This window comes from Rhinolophus ferrumequinum, chromosome 7 (genome assembly GCF_004115265.2).
Source record: "Rhinolophus ferrumequinum isolate MPI-CBG mRhiFer1 chromosome 7, mRhiFer1_v1.p, whole genome shotgun sequence".
Lineage (NCBI taxonomy): Eukaryota > Metazoa > Chordata > Mammalia > Chiroptera > Rhinolophidae > Rhinolophus > Rhinolophus ferrumequinum.
In genome coordinates, this window is record NC_046290.1 from 39956129 (window position 1) to 39974581 (window position 18453).

General features: G+C 36.0%; 2 protein-coding genes across 2 annotated transcripts in view; both read left to right on the forward strand.

Annotated features, from left to right (window-relative positions):
- IPO11 (importin 11) overlaps window positions 1-18453 on the forward strand; it is a 155017-nt gene that overhangs the window by 107537 nt on the left and 29027 nt on the right. The window lies entirely within an intron of this gene.
- LRRC70 (leucine rich repeat containing 70) lies at window positions 4740-6631 on the forward strand. The gene is given in 4 exon segments (XM_033110714.1): window positions 4740-5286; window positions 5288-5507; window positions 5510-5679; window positions 5681-6631. Coding segments are annotated over 4 exon segments (1884 nt in total). The 5' UTR covers window positions 4740-4743.

An 18453-nucleotide genomic window follows, 5' to 3' on the forward strand; every position in this document is an offset into this window, starting at 1 on the left:
TTTTTGTATTTTATTCACAAATATTTGCATTCTAAAATATAAGAACTCTCTTAAAACTTTTATTTATGAAATTTACGTAGAGTAAAATTGACTTTTTGGGAGTTGACATTACTATAAATTTTAGCACGTGTAGATTTGCGCAAACATGACCACAATCAGAGCACAGAAGAACAGTTTCATCACCTGAAGAAACTACTGTGTGCTATATGTATGTGCTACATATGTGCTGTGTACATTGGGAATTACGTCTTCCCCTTTTTCACTATAATTTTGTCTTTTTGAGAGACTAGCTTTCTCATTCAGTATAATGCCTTTTAAATTCATCCAAGCTATTGCATGTGTCATTAGAATGTTCCTTTTTTTAATCCTGAGTAGTATTCCACTGTATGGATGTATCGCCTTCAACCATTGAAGGACATTTGGGTGTCTGGTACTTTTTTAATGACTGTCTACTCCACTAGTGTGTAAGTTCCATGAGCATGAGAACTGGGACATTGTTGGCATCTCTCTCTCTCTCTCTCTCTCTCTCTCTCTCTCTCTCTCTCTCTCTCTCTCTCTCTCTCTCTCTCTCTCGATGTGTATGTTTTGCATATAAGTTGAATAATCATGGCCTCTTACCCCTAAATACTTTGATCTAGGATCAGGTATTGCATTTTGTTGCCATTTCTTTGTAGTCTCTTACTCTATAATGTCATTTCCTGAGTTTGTCTTTCTTTCTTATGACTAACATTTTTGAAAAATATAGTCTTTTTCTCTCTATCTTTCTCTCCCTTTTCCCCTCCCTCCCCCTCTCTCAACAAAAATAGAATGTTTCTCATTCCTGGTTGGTATATTACCTAAGTAATATTGTGTCCTTGAAATATCACATCTGGTGGCACATGGTGTCTACCAGCTTCTTATTAATAACGCTAATTGTGGTCAAGGTGCTGTCTGATTTCTCCACTCTGAAGTTACTGTTTTATTTTCCTTGCAACTGAATAGCAATCTATTAAGATACTGCTTCTCATCAAAATTCCACACTACACTGAGAAAAATGGTAATATTTTTTATTGGTACTGGACTATTTTTAATTGTATACCCCATTGTAAATTATGATTCTTGAGTTCATAAGTAACTTAAGATCATAAGATCTATTATAAACCATTCTTATATATAACCCCATCTTGATAGGTTTATACATAGATGCTATACATCTAAGAAATATAGATAGTATTATATTTAAAAATGGTAATAGAATAATTGTTCTCTTAATTATGCATTCTCATACTTGTAATGGAATTTCTGAATGGAAAGGATATATAGATGTGTGTTGATACCTGAAGCATGAGATTATTTGAAGATGAAGGCAGTATAAAAGAAGAATGAGAGAAAAATAAGTCAGTGAGTCAATTTCCTGGAAAGAAAAGGGAGGAAGCCCGTTTAGGAGGCTGAGTGTAATATAAATAGTTCTAATGAAAATTAGTCAGAATCAAAAAGGATATGAGGAACCATTATGATGATATTTTATTCCTGAACAAAACCAAAATGTCAGAGTTCAGATTGGTGAGAATTACGATGCATTGGAAATCATATGAAGATTTTACTAAATACATTACAGGCTTTAAAGCTCATGAGAAGATTTAAAATTACCTAAATAATACCAATTGCTATGAAATGATAATAATTAATCAAAACACAGGGAAAAGTATCTTCCAGAAAGTACAGTGGGAAACTGAGTTTTAATCTAAAACTGGAGTGGCCAGTGTGGCCACTAATTAATGATGTGATCATAGAAGTAAGCCGAAGAGTCTCTGAATTCCATTCCTGCATCAACATTTTCTGAGGTTTTAATTTCTGTGGTCTTCTCTAGTAGTGATCACTTGTGTCTAAGAACTGCAACTCCTACATGAACAGAGGCGAAACTTTGCTATTCTGGATATTGGAGTGTTACTGGGTATCAACCTGAGAAGTGGAATCTATCATTTAGATTTATTGTTGGCTACAGTCACTCTAGCTTACCTCAGCTTTTGCGGTATGGATAATGCAAGATTCATTTTATTCTATCACTGTTCCTTGGTGTAAGTTTCCAAACATTTTACTTTTAAGATCTAATAAGAATAAATATTTTTGTCTGCTTTGGGTGTTTCTGGAACAGAGGACAAAATTAATTAATGTTCCTGTCTTACTACCTTGGACCTCTCCCTCTTTAAATTTCATTTTTATTTCAATGGACCATTTCTCTGATTTCTTCCAAACTCCAGGGAGGCATACGTTTTCCTTGAATCTCTTAGAGTCCCTGGCTGGGTCTGGAAATTCAACTAGAAAGACAAGATAAACAGGAGAAAAGCATACAGTTTTACACGACACGGGAGCCTTTCTAAGGAAATGAAAACCCAAAGAAATTGTCAAACCTGTATGTTTTATGCTGGGTTTGGTGCAGGGTGGACAGTCATGGGAAGATATGATAAGGCAAAGGGTATGAGGTAAGTGTAGTGAAGAGGAAATACTATAAGGCCTGTTTGTTTGGCTCAGAGTCCTTTTGTCTTTGGAGATAAGGATGTTCCTTTCCTCCCAGTATTGGGAGGGCACCTCTAACTGAAGGTTTTATAACCTTTTTTAGGGGAGAAGGGCAGAGGACAGGGTGTGGGGTGTGACTGGGCATAGGGAGGTCAGAGAGACATCTTCCTGCTTCTGCTGTTTTCCTAAACTCCTTCAGCTTAAAATATTCAATATGCCAAGGTGCTGTATTTTGGGCTAGTGTGTCCTGAACTTCATCATAACTCTTTAAGTTGTATGATACAATTGAAAAAGCTGCAAGACATACTTCATTCCACTTTGTGTGTTATTGAAAATACAAAACAAAACTGACTTGAGAAACCTAGCTCCTGTTCCATCTTTACCTAATTCATGTCATTTTCTGTTACTTGGCCGTTTTGGTTGTTGTTTTCTTATTTCTATTCATAAAATAGAAATAACAATAGCCGGCCACAAAAGATAGTTGTGAGAATTGTAAATCATTTGATAAAGATCTGTTATCCACTATGTACCTCTGATTTTTTGTCATAGAAAGTGCTAGGTATAATGTGTGTGTGTGTGTTGTGTGTATAATATTTAATATGAAATAATTCATATAATTATCTGAAGTGTCTTTATGTGAAGTAAAGCTGCTTTAATTCTAAAGGGAATCATAGTGTACAGTTATGTATTATCACTGATATTTTAAGTGTATCATTAGGGTACTAGTAATAATAATGAAAGTCAGAATTAGAAAACCTAAGCAATCAGCTTTTTGGAAAATTTTGATTAAATAATATATAATATAAACAATTTATAGTCAACTCTTTAAATCCTTACCTTAAAATATTATATTATACACAGATATATTTTTATTCTTAAAGATTCAAAACTAATTCAGGTGTACATATAGTAAAATGTCATTAAAGGGCCTCTTACACTCTCCCCAAGTTTTTTTGCCAAAAGATAACCTTTTTCAGTAAATTTGGTATGCGACTTGATATCATTTTACAACCCAAGGCATATACCTTAATGGATTAAGGTACTAATTGGTAGTATTCAACATTTTTAAACCCACAATTTTTTTGAAAAATTAAAAATGAAGAACACAGAGGATAGTGTAATATTTGTGATCACCATTCTAAATTGCTTGTTATTTTTGCTATCTGGTTTTTTTTTTTTAAGGAGTAAAACAAAGTTGACATCCCTCATGTGTATTCAAAATAAAATAAATATTTTATGCATTTAAAAATTCACAAAAATTATATTGCTCCATTTACTTCTTATTTCAACTTGCTATTTCCACCCAGTAGCTATCTGTTGTTGATGCATACGGAGTTTGTTCGTTCTGAATATTTAAAATTTTCAGGGTTTTTTCCTAAAAAAAGATGTTTTTAAAATTACGAGATGTTTAGGTATGTGCTTTACGAAAACTCAAATTAACTGCATTCTGAAAAAATAAGTTCCTGAGGTATCCTTTCAACAATATTTTTGAAACACAGATAAAATTACTTCCTGTCACAGTTTCCTGTATCCATGACAACCTCTGTTTTACACACTGACTGTGGAGGAACCAGTGTGAAGAGTGGTGTTTCCTGAGCAAACTGTGATTTAAAAAAAAAAAAAAGTGGAGGGGTGGAGGTCAGCAGTGCCACAGAAAGAAATGGAGTTTAGAAATGTCGCTCTTCAGATTTAGAAAGAAAACCTTTACTTGAATCAGCCGAGTGTTAATAATATGAATTTCCTGTTCTTGGTAAGACTATTTATTTAAATATGAACTTTTAGCTGAAATGAAAATAATTTGGTTTGTGAAAAGCTGTAGTTTAAAAGTAGTTTAACTGCTCTGTAATGAATGTGTATTTTCATAAATTGATATTAGACTTTAAGTTGATGAAGGGACATATTATATCCAAAGACTGGTATCCCTGCATTATCATGTCACTTTTATTATAGTCAAGTGTAATATTTTAAATTAACTTAGCAAGAATTTTATTTTGTAGTTCATTGCATTTGAGTTGTCATTTTGTCAAACAGTGGGTTAATGTCTTGGAGGTACTAATAATTCTAGAACATATTCCAAACTCATTATTTTATGCTATCTCCGCAGTATAATTTATAACACTTAGCATTGTTAGCTGATCCCAACAAAAATAAAATAAAATACAGAATTTCTGGTATTATAAAACTTTTGTTTTAAGAAAACTTTGATGATTTAAAGTTTTACCTTCTCTTTTTATAGCCAATTCTGATATGAACAGAAAAGCCAAGAACAGGGCTATGTGTGGATTACCTTTTTCTCTGCCTTGCCTACGACTGTTTCTACTTGTTACCTATTGTCTTGTATTATTATTTCATAAGGAGATACTTGGATGTCCATCTGTTTGCCAGCTCTGCACTGGGAGACAAATTAACTGCCGTAACTTAGGCCTTTCAAGTATTCCTAAGAATTTTCCTGAAAGTACACTTTTTCTGTATCCGACTGAAAATAATATATCTCATATAAGTGAAAGTGAATTAATAGGCCTTCATTCTCTTGTAGCATTATATTTGGATAATACTAGCATTGTGTATGTATATCCAAAAGGCTTTGTTCATTTGCGGCATCTATGTTTTCTGTTTCTAAATAATTTTATGAAGCGCTTGGATCCTGGAATATTCACGGGGCTTTCCAATCTTCGTAGTTTATATTTATAGTCTAGTCAAGTATCTTTTGTTCCAAGAGGAATATTTAATGATCTAGTTTCAGTTCAGGACTTAAATCTACAGAGAAATCACCTCACTGTCCTCGGGAGTGGGTACCTTTGTTGGAATCATTGCTCTTCGGATACTTGGTTTATCAAACAATAACATTTTGAGGATATCAGACTCAGGCTTTCAACATCTTGGAAACCTGGATTGTTTGTATCTAGAAGGTAATAATTTAACAAAAGTACCATCAAATGCTTTTGAAGTACTTAAGAGTCTTAAAAGACTTTCTTTGTCTCCTAACCATATTGAAGCAATACAGCCCTTTGCACTGTCCACTTGGAATATCTCCTCCTGAAAAATTCAAGAATTAAAAATGTTACTAGGGATGGGTTTAGTGGAATTAATAATCTTAAACATTTGCTCTTAAGCCAAAATGATTAAGAAAACTTAAGTTCTGACACATTTAGCTTGTTAAACAATTTAATTTACCTTAAGTTAGATAGATAGAAACAGAATAATCAGCATTGATAATGATACATTTGAAAACATGGGAGCATCTTTGAAGATCCTTAATCTGTCATTTAATAATATTACAGACTTACATCCAAGGGTCCTTAAGCCATTGTCTTCATTGACTCATCTTCAGGCAAATTCTAATCCTTGGGAATGTAACTGCAAACTTTTGGGCCTTCGCGACTGGCTAGCATCTTCAGCCATTACCTTAAACATCTATTATCAGAATATCCCATCCATGCGTGGCAGAGCATTGCATCATATTAAGTGGACTGACTTTACAAATTGCATTACGTCATCGACAAATGTATCCAGAGCTTGGGCTGTACAGTCTCCTCAGATTCATCACAAGACCACTGCGTTAATGATGGCCTGGCCTAAAGTAACCACAGATGGGAAACATTTGGAAAATACCACGAACGTTACTTTCTGGGAACAAATTCGTACTTCACCTGCCAGTAGACTTTTTCAAGAGAATACCTTTGGTAATCCACTAGAGACTACTGCAGTGCTACCTGTGCAAATACAGCTTACTTCTTCTGTTAACTTGAACTCGTCAAAAAACAGCACTCTACCCACTGACGCTACTTCAGTGTCAGGGAAAACATCTCTAATTTGTACTCAAGAAGTTGAAAAGTTAAATGAGGCTTTTGACATTTTGCTAGCTTTTTTCATCTTAGCTTGTGTTTTAATCATTTTTTTGATCTATAAAGTTATTCAATTTAAACAAAAACAAAAGGCACCAGAAAACTCAGGGGAAAATAGACTCGAATACTATAGCTTTTATCAATCAGCAAGGTATAATGTAGCTGCCTCAATTTGTAACACTCGCCCAAATTCTCTCGAAAGCCCTGGTTTGGAGCAGATTCGACTTCATAAACAAATTGTTCCTGAAAGAGAGTCACAGGTCATTCTCTTTGAACATTCTGCTTTATAATTTAAAGAGAGGCTGTAAGAAAACTTCAGTGCTGTAGACGTAATAAAACTGAAGGCTTCTTACAGAATTACAAACTCTATTTGGAAATATAATGAATTATATGATCTTCGCATAAATAAATAATGTTTTTAATAACTTGTGAATACTGTATTTATTCAGCAAAAATTTTCTTTAATAGGCACTGTCTTCAGTAATAAGGATAGCTAATATTTCTGTATACCAAGCACTATGCTAAATACTTCATATATCATATTTAATCCTTAAAAAGCCTTGAGGGGTAGTACCGTCTACATTTTACAGGTAAGGAAATCTACGCAGAGTGAGATCGAGAAATTCCCAAATTGTCACAGCTTGTGATATTTTTTAGGTCTGTTTGCCTCCAGAGCCCATGCTTTAATTTCATGTTATACTACCGCCCAGGTGCTGGGGTTATAATTGTGAACACCATGGACATAGTTCCTAGTCTCAGTACAGCTTGAAATCTAGAGGAGGGAACCGGTTACTGTACAGCATGTAAGTGCTGCACTTGGAAAGCTATTGGGCATAACATGTGGAAGTGGGAGGTGGCTTTATGACAAAAGCAACATTGAAACTGGACCATGAAAGATAAATAGGAATTAGCCCAGTGAAGAGAGCTGTATAATAGGTAAAGGTAACATATCAGAAGGGTTGAAGAAAAAAAGAATACTGCTTTTCTGGGAACTAAAATTCAATACAACTGGAGCTGTGAGTGGTGGTGTGAGATTTGCCGCTAGAGAAATATTAGATGATGAAGAATGTTGTAATTTCATGTTTTTCTCTAGCACAGCAGGGAGTCATGGAAGGATTTTAAGCAACGGAGTGACATCAGATTTGCGCTTTAGCAAGTGCACTCTTTCTGGAAGGAGCAACAAGACCGGAAGCAGGACTTCAGTTGGGAAGGAATCTGAATCACTGATCCAGCAGAGAGAAGCTGGAGGCATGGGCCAGGGTAGTGGCAGAGACGAGGATGGATTCTAGAACTACTTTGGAACTGATTTGGTGATTGGCTGATGGGTGGCAGGTGAGGGAGAAATCAAAGATGTTAGATTTTGGGCTTAGGCAACTGTATGCTGCATCCACTGAGCAAAGGAAGCAAGAGGAGTGGGGATGTGAGTGTGGTGTGAGCAAAGTAATGAGTTCAATTTTAGATACATTGCATTTCAGATTCACATTGGACTCCACATGGAAATAACCAGCAAACAGAAAATGAAGGGAGAGATCTATCTGGTAAAGGTCAATAATTTTAACCTTTCATTTGTCCATTTCACCGGAAGCACTCTTAACAGTAACCATTTAAGCCACGATTTGGGGAGACGGGTGAGGAAGAATGAGACGAAAGAGCCCCTAGGAGATGTCACTAGTCTCAAGTGAGAATCTAACATAGATGGATGGTAATTAAAGTCATGGAAGTGATGTAATCTTTCTCTCAATGAGCATAAATTTATACTTGTGTAGCACTCTCCAGAATATTAGGGATGTAGTAAGTGCTCATACTCGATTTGTAATAGTGACCGGAACCAAAAATATGTATAAAAAATTTCTTCTTAAGCACTATATACCAGGGGTGCCCCCCAAAAATGTATACACATGACTTGTATTCATCTTTTGTTATCAGTCTATATTGAGTATTACAATTTTAATACAGTTTTTTTCCTTTCTTAAAATGTGTATTCATTTTTTTGGCACCCTCTGTATTTCATGTTTGTGTTATCCTTCCTCAAAATTTCTATTTATTATTAAAAGTTAATACTATCCCTGTGAAATGAGCCTGAAACAATCTCGGAGTGTTTAAACCAGGTGATAATTATTGAGTTTGCACTATGAAACTGAAATAATTGTAAGATGTTATCCATTATACCTAAGACAATGTCTCTCCAACTCACAATCACTGTGAAGCCTTATTAAAATAGATTGCTGCCCCACCCCTCCCAGAGTTCCAGATTCAGTGGGTCTGGAATGGGGGCTGTGGGTTTGCAGTTTAACAGAGTTTGTTGATGTGGCTAGACTAGAGACCATGCTTCGAGAACCCCTATCATAAGATATTTGAGAGAAAAGAAGAAAGGAGCTGAAGAGCGGTTTTGAGATGTATTAAAAATTGCAAAGAAATTAAAGCTGTAACTGTCTCTCTCCAAGAGTTTTCTTTTTTTTTTTTTTTTTTTTTGGCTTTTCTTGCCCAGCTTAAAGCTTTGTCCTTGATTGCGATTTTAGTAGGAGATGTGAATATATTTAAAATCTGTTCTTACATGAATTATTATTTAATTGTGAAAGAGTACGTGGAGTTTGTTTCACCTTGGAAGACATTTTTAAAAAATTTTTTATTGGAAAATATTGGGGAACAGTGTATTTCTCTAGGGCTTATCAGCTCCAAGTCGCTGTCCTTCAATCCAGTTGTGGAGGGTGCAACTCAGCTCCAAGTCCAGTCGCCATTTTTAATCTTTAGTTGCAGGGGGCGCAGCCCACCATTCCATGTGGGAATTGAACTGGCAACCTTGTTATTGAGAGCTCGCGCTCTAACCAACTGAGCCATCCGGCCATCCCTCCGGAAGTTCAGCGGCAGCTCGTTGCCTTCAATCTAGTTGTGGAGGGCGCAGCTCACTGGCCCATATGGGAATCGAACCGGTAACCCTGTTGTTCAGAGCCCACGCGCTAACCAACTGAGCCATCCAGCAGCTCCTTGAAAGATTTTTAATAATACATTTCTTTTTTTGTTGTATACTCCCAATCCCCACGACTCCAATTAAGTATTTTCTTTAATTGCTAAAAGTACATAATTCATTGGAAAAAAAGAATTCAAACATTACAGAACTACTTGAAGTAAAAGGTGAAAACCCTTCCATGACCCCCTTCCCACCACCTAAATAAACCACATCTTCTTAAAGATCATTAGGAGCAGCATAGGTGGCTATGGAAGTTAGGAGAATCAATATAACTATCTTAATCTTAAAACAGAATTTCCGCCAATTTAAAGAAGGCAATTTAGAAATGCTATCAAAGTTTTTTTGTTTTTATATATAACTTCTAATTGATTTAGGCCCGACTGAAAAACCTCAATCTTATTAATTTATATATGGCGCTATAGTTGTACACAGTGGTATTCACTAAGTGCTCATTCCAGTTTTTGTTAGCAACCGTTCCTTTCATAAATATTAGGTAGCTCACATTTCACTGTTGTTTGATATTTGCATAGTCTAAAAAAACTTAAGGTAAAATTGATTTGAAGTAATATGTTCATAGAAATTTTCTGCTGTAATTTTTGTATTTAATTATTTCACATTTTGAGCAGCCTCCACCTTGAACAAAACAGCAAAGTTGAAACCAAATAATATTCTAAATATAACTCAAGAAGCTTATTCTTGAGATTTCTCTATTTCTTTAGCATTTACAAAAGGTTCTGTGTAGAGCACTTAAGAAGAGGTAGGCTCCAGCTTAAATTGGTTGTTTCAGAAGGATAGTTGTAGATACAGATCCATTTTTTCCATTGAATTTCATAAAAGGTGGTTAAGGATCCAGGACATACCAAAAAAGTCTCCCCCTCACCTTTAAACGAGAAGCATAGAACTCAACTATCATTTATTTATAACATTATAACTTTTAAAGACATTTAGAATTCCAGCATGGAATTTCAGAAACTTCTCTCTCACTTCTGAGATAACTGGGAATATATTCCCAACTCCCTCCTAGCAAGGAAGCGGAGACATTTGGTGTCACATGATTGGTGAGGGCTTCAGTGGTGTGGGACAGAGACTTCAACAGGAGCAAGCAGGAAATAGAAGAGGGTCACAGGTGATTGAGGGAGCCTGGGGTAAAGGAAGGCAGAGGGGTCTCGTGGTTTTCTGGAAGGGAGAGATTGCCAATGTTTTGATAGCTGGAGGCTAAGTCTTGGGGAGAGGTAAAGGTGGATATTGTGGGAGAGTGAGGGAATTGTGTAGAACTTAGAAGTTTTAGGGAAAGAGGATCTCTGGGTACCTCTTTGTTTTTCGTCAACTTCTTACTCTTAGTGGAGTCCTCGACTTCTCAGCCATAAAATCCAGGGTTCCTTTGTTCATTCACGCTGCCTCATGGCCACCTGTGTCTTGAGTCAGCAACAGTTAGACAGATTTTTATTCTTTTCTTTCGTTTTGCCTTGATTATTTTATTGTTAGGGATCCTCGAAGTAATAGTAGAATTTATTCAGATCTCACCTCCACCAATATTAATTCGTGACAAATATTTGCCCTTAGACTTACACACATTTTAAAATTTTATTTATATATAATATGTAAATAAAATTTTATTTATATATGAATCACATACAGCAGTAGATACAGCCGTGTAGCCACCACTGAGGTCAAGAAATAGAACAAACATGTATGTATGACATGTATGTGTACATTTCTTGAACTTATGAATTATGTAAATACCCAAATGTTGAAGGTAGAGGGGGACCCACATTAATTTTAGGGCCTTTTTAAAATTAATTATCTTACCCTCACAACAACAATAATAGTAAGATTTGCCATATTTTTAAGTGTTGCAAAAATGGTAGAAGAAGATCTTGGGGACCTTTGACGAGATTCTGCAAAAGAGCTTTATTGCTGGCCTTCCTGCTAAGTCGGGCCCACATGCACTTCCTCATGTTCTGTTCGGCTCCTCATCCGTCCCGTGCTCCAAGGATCCTCTCCTTTACTTGTCTTCTGTTACTGAGCCACAGACTAGAAAACGTGTATGGACTTGTAACATGATATGCTGCTTCGGACTAAGGCGAAGAAGAATCATGTATGTGAAATCAAACAAAAGGTGCTTTGTTTACTGATTAGACTTTATTTGTACCCAAATAAATGTTATTTATTTGGGCTCAGATGTGTGTTGTTTCATTGCTCCTGACTCTTGAGGCATCGTGTGATAGTAGAGGGCACGATATTTTAGGAGAAAGTAGTTTTCTGATCCTGAGTAGTTTGGAGACTTTGCCTATATGCTGCCTTCCTTTTGTCTCCATGGCTTCCCCTATCTGAGTTTGCAGTTCGTGTGTATAAACCCTTGCCTGTTCTTAGTTTGGATCATTGGCTTTGGAAATTTTACTACTATTTTTGCCAGATACCTTCTATGATATCCTTTTCCTAGCCTCAATTCTCACCTTAATATGTACGTTTACATTATATTTTGTTTGAGGTCCCATGGAGCAAAATTTTTTGTTTTACTATAGTTTCCTCATGTTTTGGCTTTTGAAACCCCTTACCTTCAATCATCTGCTTTTCATCTATGACAGCTGTCTTCTAGTCTTAGCCCCCCATTCCTGGCACAGAGCTCCTGAAACCCTTGTCATTTCCTAAGTGAGAAGAGCACTAGGACATCTTTTGTTCTGTCAGGAAGACTCTGAGTGAGCTCCCGGATGGCTCCTGATTGGGGGCTGAAAGACCAAGCCATGATTAGAAGCTTGGACTTTTCAGCCCATCCTCTGTCCTCTAGAGAGGGGAGAGGGGCTGGAAATGGAGTTAATAATTGATCGTTACGTAAGGAAACCTCCATAAGATCCCATTAATCGAGTGCTCGGGGAGCTTCCAGATGGGGGAGCATATCCATACGGGGAGGGTGTCAAACCCTAACTCCATGGGCATAGAAGTTCCTGCTAGGATTCCCCCCAGACCTTGCCTTCTGTATTTCTCTGTCTGGCTGTTCATCATTGTCCTTTAAAATAAATGTGTTTCCCTGAGTTCTGTGAGGTGCTTATCTAGCTAATTAATTGAACCCAAGGGAGGGGTTCATCTGACTTATAGCTGATTGGTCGGAAGCACAGGTGATAGATAACATGGGCTTTGGACTGGCGTCTGAATTGGGGGTTAGGGGGTAGTCCTGTGCAACTGAGCCCTAACCTGTGCAATCTGATAACTATCTCCAGGTAGTGTTAGAATTGAGGTAAATTGAGGTCAACTGGTGTCACAGAGAATTGCTTGTTGTGGGGAACAACCCCCCGCCCCCCCACACACACACTTGGTGACCAGTAGTGTTAGAAGTAAGTGTTCTGTGTGAGTAGTAAACGAGACTCACAAGAGAGAAACAAAGTTGAGAAGACCAGAACAGACTTTTTCCCTACTCAGGAACGAAGAATCCAAGTTTATTCTATTATAGGACCATACCCACTTGTAATTTTATTATTGTCAATACAATTAACGAAGTAAATTCGGGCAATAGAATTCCTAGCAGATGGAACTCCACAGTGAAAGCCATGAGGCTAGAAATTGTCAAAAAGAAGGCAAGTATAGCTGGACAGTAGTATGAAAAGTTAGATGATGATGGCAGAGAGAGATGTAGGCAGAAACCAGGTCAAATGGGGCTGAGTAAACTATGAATAGGAGTTTGAATTTTCAAGTGTAATGGGAAGTTACTGAAAAGTTAAAGTCTTGTTTTAAAAGCAAGGGAGACATGATCAGATTTTGCATAAGAGCTCTTTTGATCCTCTCCGTAGAGAATGGATTAGGGGAAACCATGAGTAGACGTGTCCTTGTACAGGGAGTTATCCAGTAGTTCAAACTAGAGGCAGAATTGACTTGTTACTACCGTGTTCATTGTGAAAATACAGACAAGCAGACACAAAAATTTCAGCGGTAAATGTGACAGAATTTGATGATGAATTGGGTGTCGGAAGAGTAAAGAAGAAGAAAGGTCAAGACTGAATCCCAGGTTTCTGGCTTGAGTCACTGGTTAGATAGCATTGCTCTTGATCCAGATAAGGACAATTGGAAGAGAGCCTGGGTTTGAGTTTTTGTTTTGTTCTGGTTTCTTCGTTTTGTGTTGCGGAGGCACTCAGAAGTCTGGTGTAGGATTTTAAGTTTGAGTTGCTTGTGACATTGCCAAGAATTGATGAGAAGAGTGCAGGTGTACTTAGGGGTCTGGAGCTCAGAGAGAGGTCTTGTGTGCGCTAGAAGTATTTTGGAGGAATTTGGCAGTGAGACTATACAAGGTAGGTCTAAATAGAAGGTGATCACCGATTTTCCCTAAAAAGACAAATCTACATAACGTTTTTCAGTCAGCTTGAATACATTAAACTTCTAGAGCTCTAGCAAAACAGTCAAATGTCTATCATATTAAGTTAGTTTAATTACACACACATTTAAAAATGTAAAATACTACTTTAGAGAGATTTCCCCCTCTTGTTCCATGATTCTGTTTTATTCAAATGCTTCATGTAAATCTTCAATACCAGTGTCTATGTAATTAACATAGTTGATTATCTAACACTGAGTTGATTATCTAACACTGTTCTCCAGAGCACATTATTTTCATTTTGGGCTGAGCTGTGTGACATACAACACTTACCCGGGAATTTGACTCCAAGTCGTATAACTTGAATAACATTAGCACAGTCAGTTTTTACAAATGTATCCTGAAGGTATATATTCCTGATTTCCTTGTGATTATTTATTGTGTAGCTTTGTTTACAACAATGTCAAACAGACAGCGGTGAGGTCATACCTCAACCCCTTATTACCAAATCTCTAGTAAAGTCTTTTATATTTTTATAAAACAGGAACCAGTCTGTCAAGTGACTTCTAAAAGCATCCAAAACAAGCATTGATTGGGTTTTATCAGCTGAGTGTCTTTTCCAAACAGTCTGCACAGGTCATTGATCATCTCCTTTTTTATGGAAACTTAGTATGTCTTCACTGGGCAGTGCTTTTTACAATTCAGGCCTTGTCTTGAAAATCACCTAAGATGGCAGTTTCTTCTCATCTCGTTGTACATAAATTGTTCAGGGTTTTTTTTATTGTCTTGGAGATCATGGCTTTTCCATGTGTATGGGCACAAAAAAAGTTAATTGGGGGAATGGTTTATAATATAAAAGCCTTTGTAAGGATCATTGTTGGGTGTAAAAAATTCATCTTGCATTTTTAAAATAACTTAGTGAATTTCCACTATGAATTGTTTATTTCATTTCCTTGCCAGTGTTTGTCAGAAGAGCTAGATTTATTAATACACTTTTTCATGACCATGCAGAGACTTGCCATGTAGAAAGGATATACTTGGTTTCCATTTAAGTGACAAAAGTATTTGCAGCCTTGGTTCTGGAAAACACCTAGAGGGAAAAAACAAAACAAACTAATTTTAGTGTAAATATCACTTTTATAGCTTCTGGTGTGGTAGAAATTCTATAGTAAGACTGATAAATCAGAGCTTTCTTCTTTTGCTATTTCCTTTCCATAAACTGCTGTTCTTTGCTTAATCCTATTAAACAATATGAGTAGAAAGTATAGTTAAGAGAATATTTTATTTGGTTGTGGCTTTTAGTGTTTATTTTCTTAAATTACCTTAAATTCACTGAACTCTTATATTTAAGATATAATAATATGAGAATAACTTCAAATATTGATTATGATGTACAAATTATATAATTGTGGTCTGGTTAGATCAGACAAAATTCAAAAGTAAGTAAGGTTCTATCTGATTCATTTCTGCCTTGGACCTGCTACTATGAAAAGCTATTAATCATCAGTTTTATATTATAAAACTGTTCAGACAAGGTAACTGAAAATATTGTCTGTGTTTCCGCATGCCTGTTTTCCTTCCAGGTCTAAGAAAAGGAAGATGTGATGTAAAATGTAAATCTATCACTTACAGAAAAATAATTTAAGGGGCATTCTCTATGATGATGGATCGGTTATCTGAAAAAAATGGAAGTGTAAAATGCTTACTAGAAAAATACTAATAAAAATTGAACAAGAGGGAAGAAACTAGAGTCCTATTCACATTCAATCTAATGTTTTGCTTAGGCTAACCAAATGAATATTAGAATATTTCATTTATTTATGTCTTTGGAGATTAAATTTTTTTCTTTTTCTTTCTAAAGGCATTTTGTTTTCTGAACACCTGTTTTTGGTGTCATAATGATACTAAAGGGCAGAAATAATTTTAAGCTGTCATGGTTTTTTAAGTTTGATGAATAAACTCAAGAAAGATAGCTGATTTTTTTTTAAGAATATAGTTTTTAAAAGTAAGGAAAAATCACTTTGCATGAAGTTTCTGCAATTCATGTTCTCTACAGAGAGATACTTTTACATACCAAGAAAATGTCTTGAAATATTATACCTTTAGGAAATATTAAGATTAAGAACTATAGTTTTACTCATGTGCATTTGATTGAAAAGTTTACTGTGCATTTGATTGAAAACTGTATGGAATTGTTTTAAATGCTCAAACAGTCTTTACTTATTTGAGTACAGTTTTTCATATCCTCACCTGTTTATTTAATGTTTGTATGTATATAACATCGCTTACCACATACTTAAAAAACAAAGCAAGTAGATGTTTGAAATGGCCTGCCTTTCTGTAGTATGTTTGTAACTTGTGTCTATGCGAATAAATTAATATATCAGCCAGGTACGTAACATAAGAAAAGTGTTTGTGACAAGCAAAAAGGATATAATGTTCTAGTTACTAATGCTTTTTTCCTTTGGTTTTACTTTCAGTCTCATCTTTGATATTAAACTCTCCTTTCATTTTCTAAAATGAATGTTTCAGAAATAGATTCCAACACAGTTACCTTCTGTGCTGTTTTCTGCCTCACATGTAGTGTAGAATAATGCATTATAATATGATACCTACAACTCAGGTACCCACACTTGGTAATTTAAAAAGAAGTATGTAAAAATAATACTGTGAAAAAGAAAACGAGTGTGGGTAGTTCTTGAGCTTTGGGGATCACTAATTCCCATGATTATAGTGAGTGTTCACATTATGCATAAGGATGTGTGACATAAAAATATAAACATAACACATAGGCTCTGCCTCAAGTTACTTATAATCTTAGAGAAAACAGACATACAGGCAGGAAAAGTTCAAGGACATCAGGAGAAGGTAATATAAGTGAGTTGCTTGCCAAATGAAGAGTGCAGTGGTTTTATGCTACTGGAAATTCAAAGGATGGACTGCTCAATTACAGTTTGTTAAAGAGTGGTCAGGGACGGCTTCACTGAGGAAGTGTGAATTGAGGTGAATGGAAAATGATGGGAAACATTGTGAGGCGCAAGAAGGCAGTGAGCAAATATTGGTGTCAGGAGCTGTTGTGTTCAAGAGGGGCCAGCTTTGCTGCCTAAAAGCAGTGAAAGGAAGAGGAATGTATCTTTGGAGAGGTGGGTTCAGTAGAGCCTGCTGAGGTTCTAGATAGCCCTTGAAACTTCTTAAGGAGAAACAATGAAATTGAAGAGACCGGAATAGAAAGCATCCATTTGCCTCCTTGAAACCCTCAGTTGGAATCAGTTGGGTCTCATTTAGTATTATGAAATGAAAATAAATTTGTATAAAAATTGGGACTCCTTTAGGAGGAGCATCTAGCCTAACACAATCAATGAAAGGTGAGATAACTTGGAAAACTCTAAAATCTTAAAGTAGAATGATCAAGTCTCGGGGGGCCAGCCATGAGAATTGGAGAATAAAAATTTGCCCGTGCTTCTTTAGCACCCCAGGTAACAGGATACTCTGACTTTACAGGAGTGCCAGTTAATGAGTCAGAAATACCTGTAAAACTGAGAAAGGCAGTTATTCAGGATATCATAACTTAATATGAAACAACAACAACAAGAACATCTCATTTGTTGCTTGGTTTACCTCTGTCCTTCCTGCAGACTTTTAATTCATAATGAGCTCCTGAGCTTACAGCACAGCTTTTCTCAGTTTTTTTTCCCCTGTGAATCATAGAACAGGTAACATTCAAATGTGCAACAACTTCCCTGTGTGCATTCAAAATTATGTGCACTAGATTCCAGCTTCCTTTCGTATCTGAGTTCCCTGAGGAGGCCATCTTTTTCATCCCCGGGGCGTATAGTGATGTCGACACATTTTATGGGCTCATAAAATGTTGACCAAAATGAATGAACCCTAACCATGGTGACCTATCCATCAGGAAGAGTTGGCCTGGGTAATATCACCTGTTATTCACTCTCTTTATAAATTAATTGGCATCGTTGTATAAGTTCTCTCCTATTTATTAATACTCAGTGAGCCAGTCTTTTGAAGTTTGCTCATGGGACTTTACCAAGATATGTAAAGTTTTGGCTACAATAGTCAGTAATCAATTTTTGTTTTGCGTTTTAGCTCCTGAGGGTTTTGTTTTTTGTCCCCCCCGCCCCCTCCCCGTGCTGTAGACACTGTCATGGAGTTTAGCTAATCTTTTCAGGGACTTCAGGTTGCTATGCACTAGTTAATGTGGACTATCACTTCTTAGTCAGTAAGCACTGGTTTCAGGGGTTAAGAACTGAGTGACATCTAAAATTACATGGTTTTTCTGGCTGCCTTTACTTTTTCCACATTATAACCAACACAAGATTTGAATGAATGCATGAGACACAATTAGAAGGTGACACGCTGAGAAGAATTCTAATAAAATATTGCTTATAATTCGAAAAACACGTACAAAGGAAAAACTTGGGTTGTTTTTCATCAAAGAAAACCAAAAATAGTATCTAGTTCCTGGCTTGTATTTAAAGAGATAGGTTGGTGCAAAAGTAATTGCGGTTTTTGCAACTATTTTTAACCTTTTAAACCGCAATTACTTTTGCACCAACTTATCGTGTCTTTTATTATTCCCTTTCTTCCTCTAAACCTATTTTCATTTCATTCCTCTGAGGGTTTATAGCTCTTTTGATTCTTTCCATTTTAAGTGTCCAATCAAATTGTAAAGCATTTATTCAGAAACTTGTATTATGAAAAACAAGATTCTTAATTTGTAAAACAGACAAGGGTTCGGAGAGTGTGAATAAAAAATGAAGGCATAATATTCAAAACTTCATAATGAATACTGCATAAAAGAAATCTATTTTAAAGGTTTCATT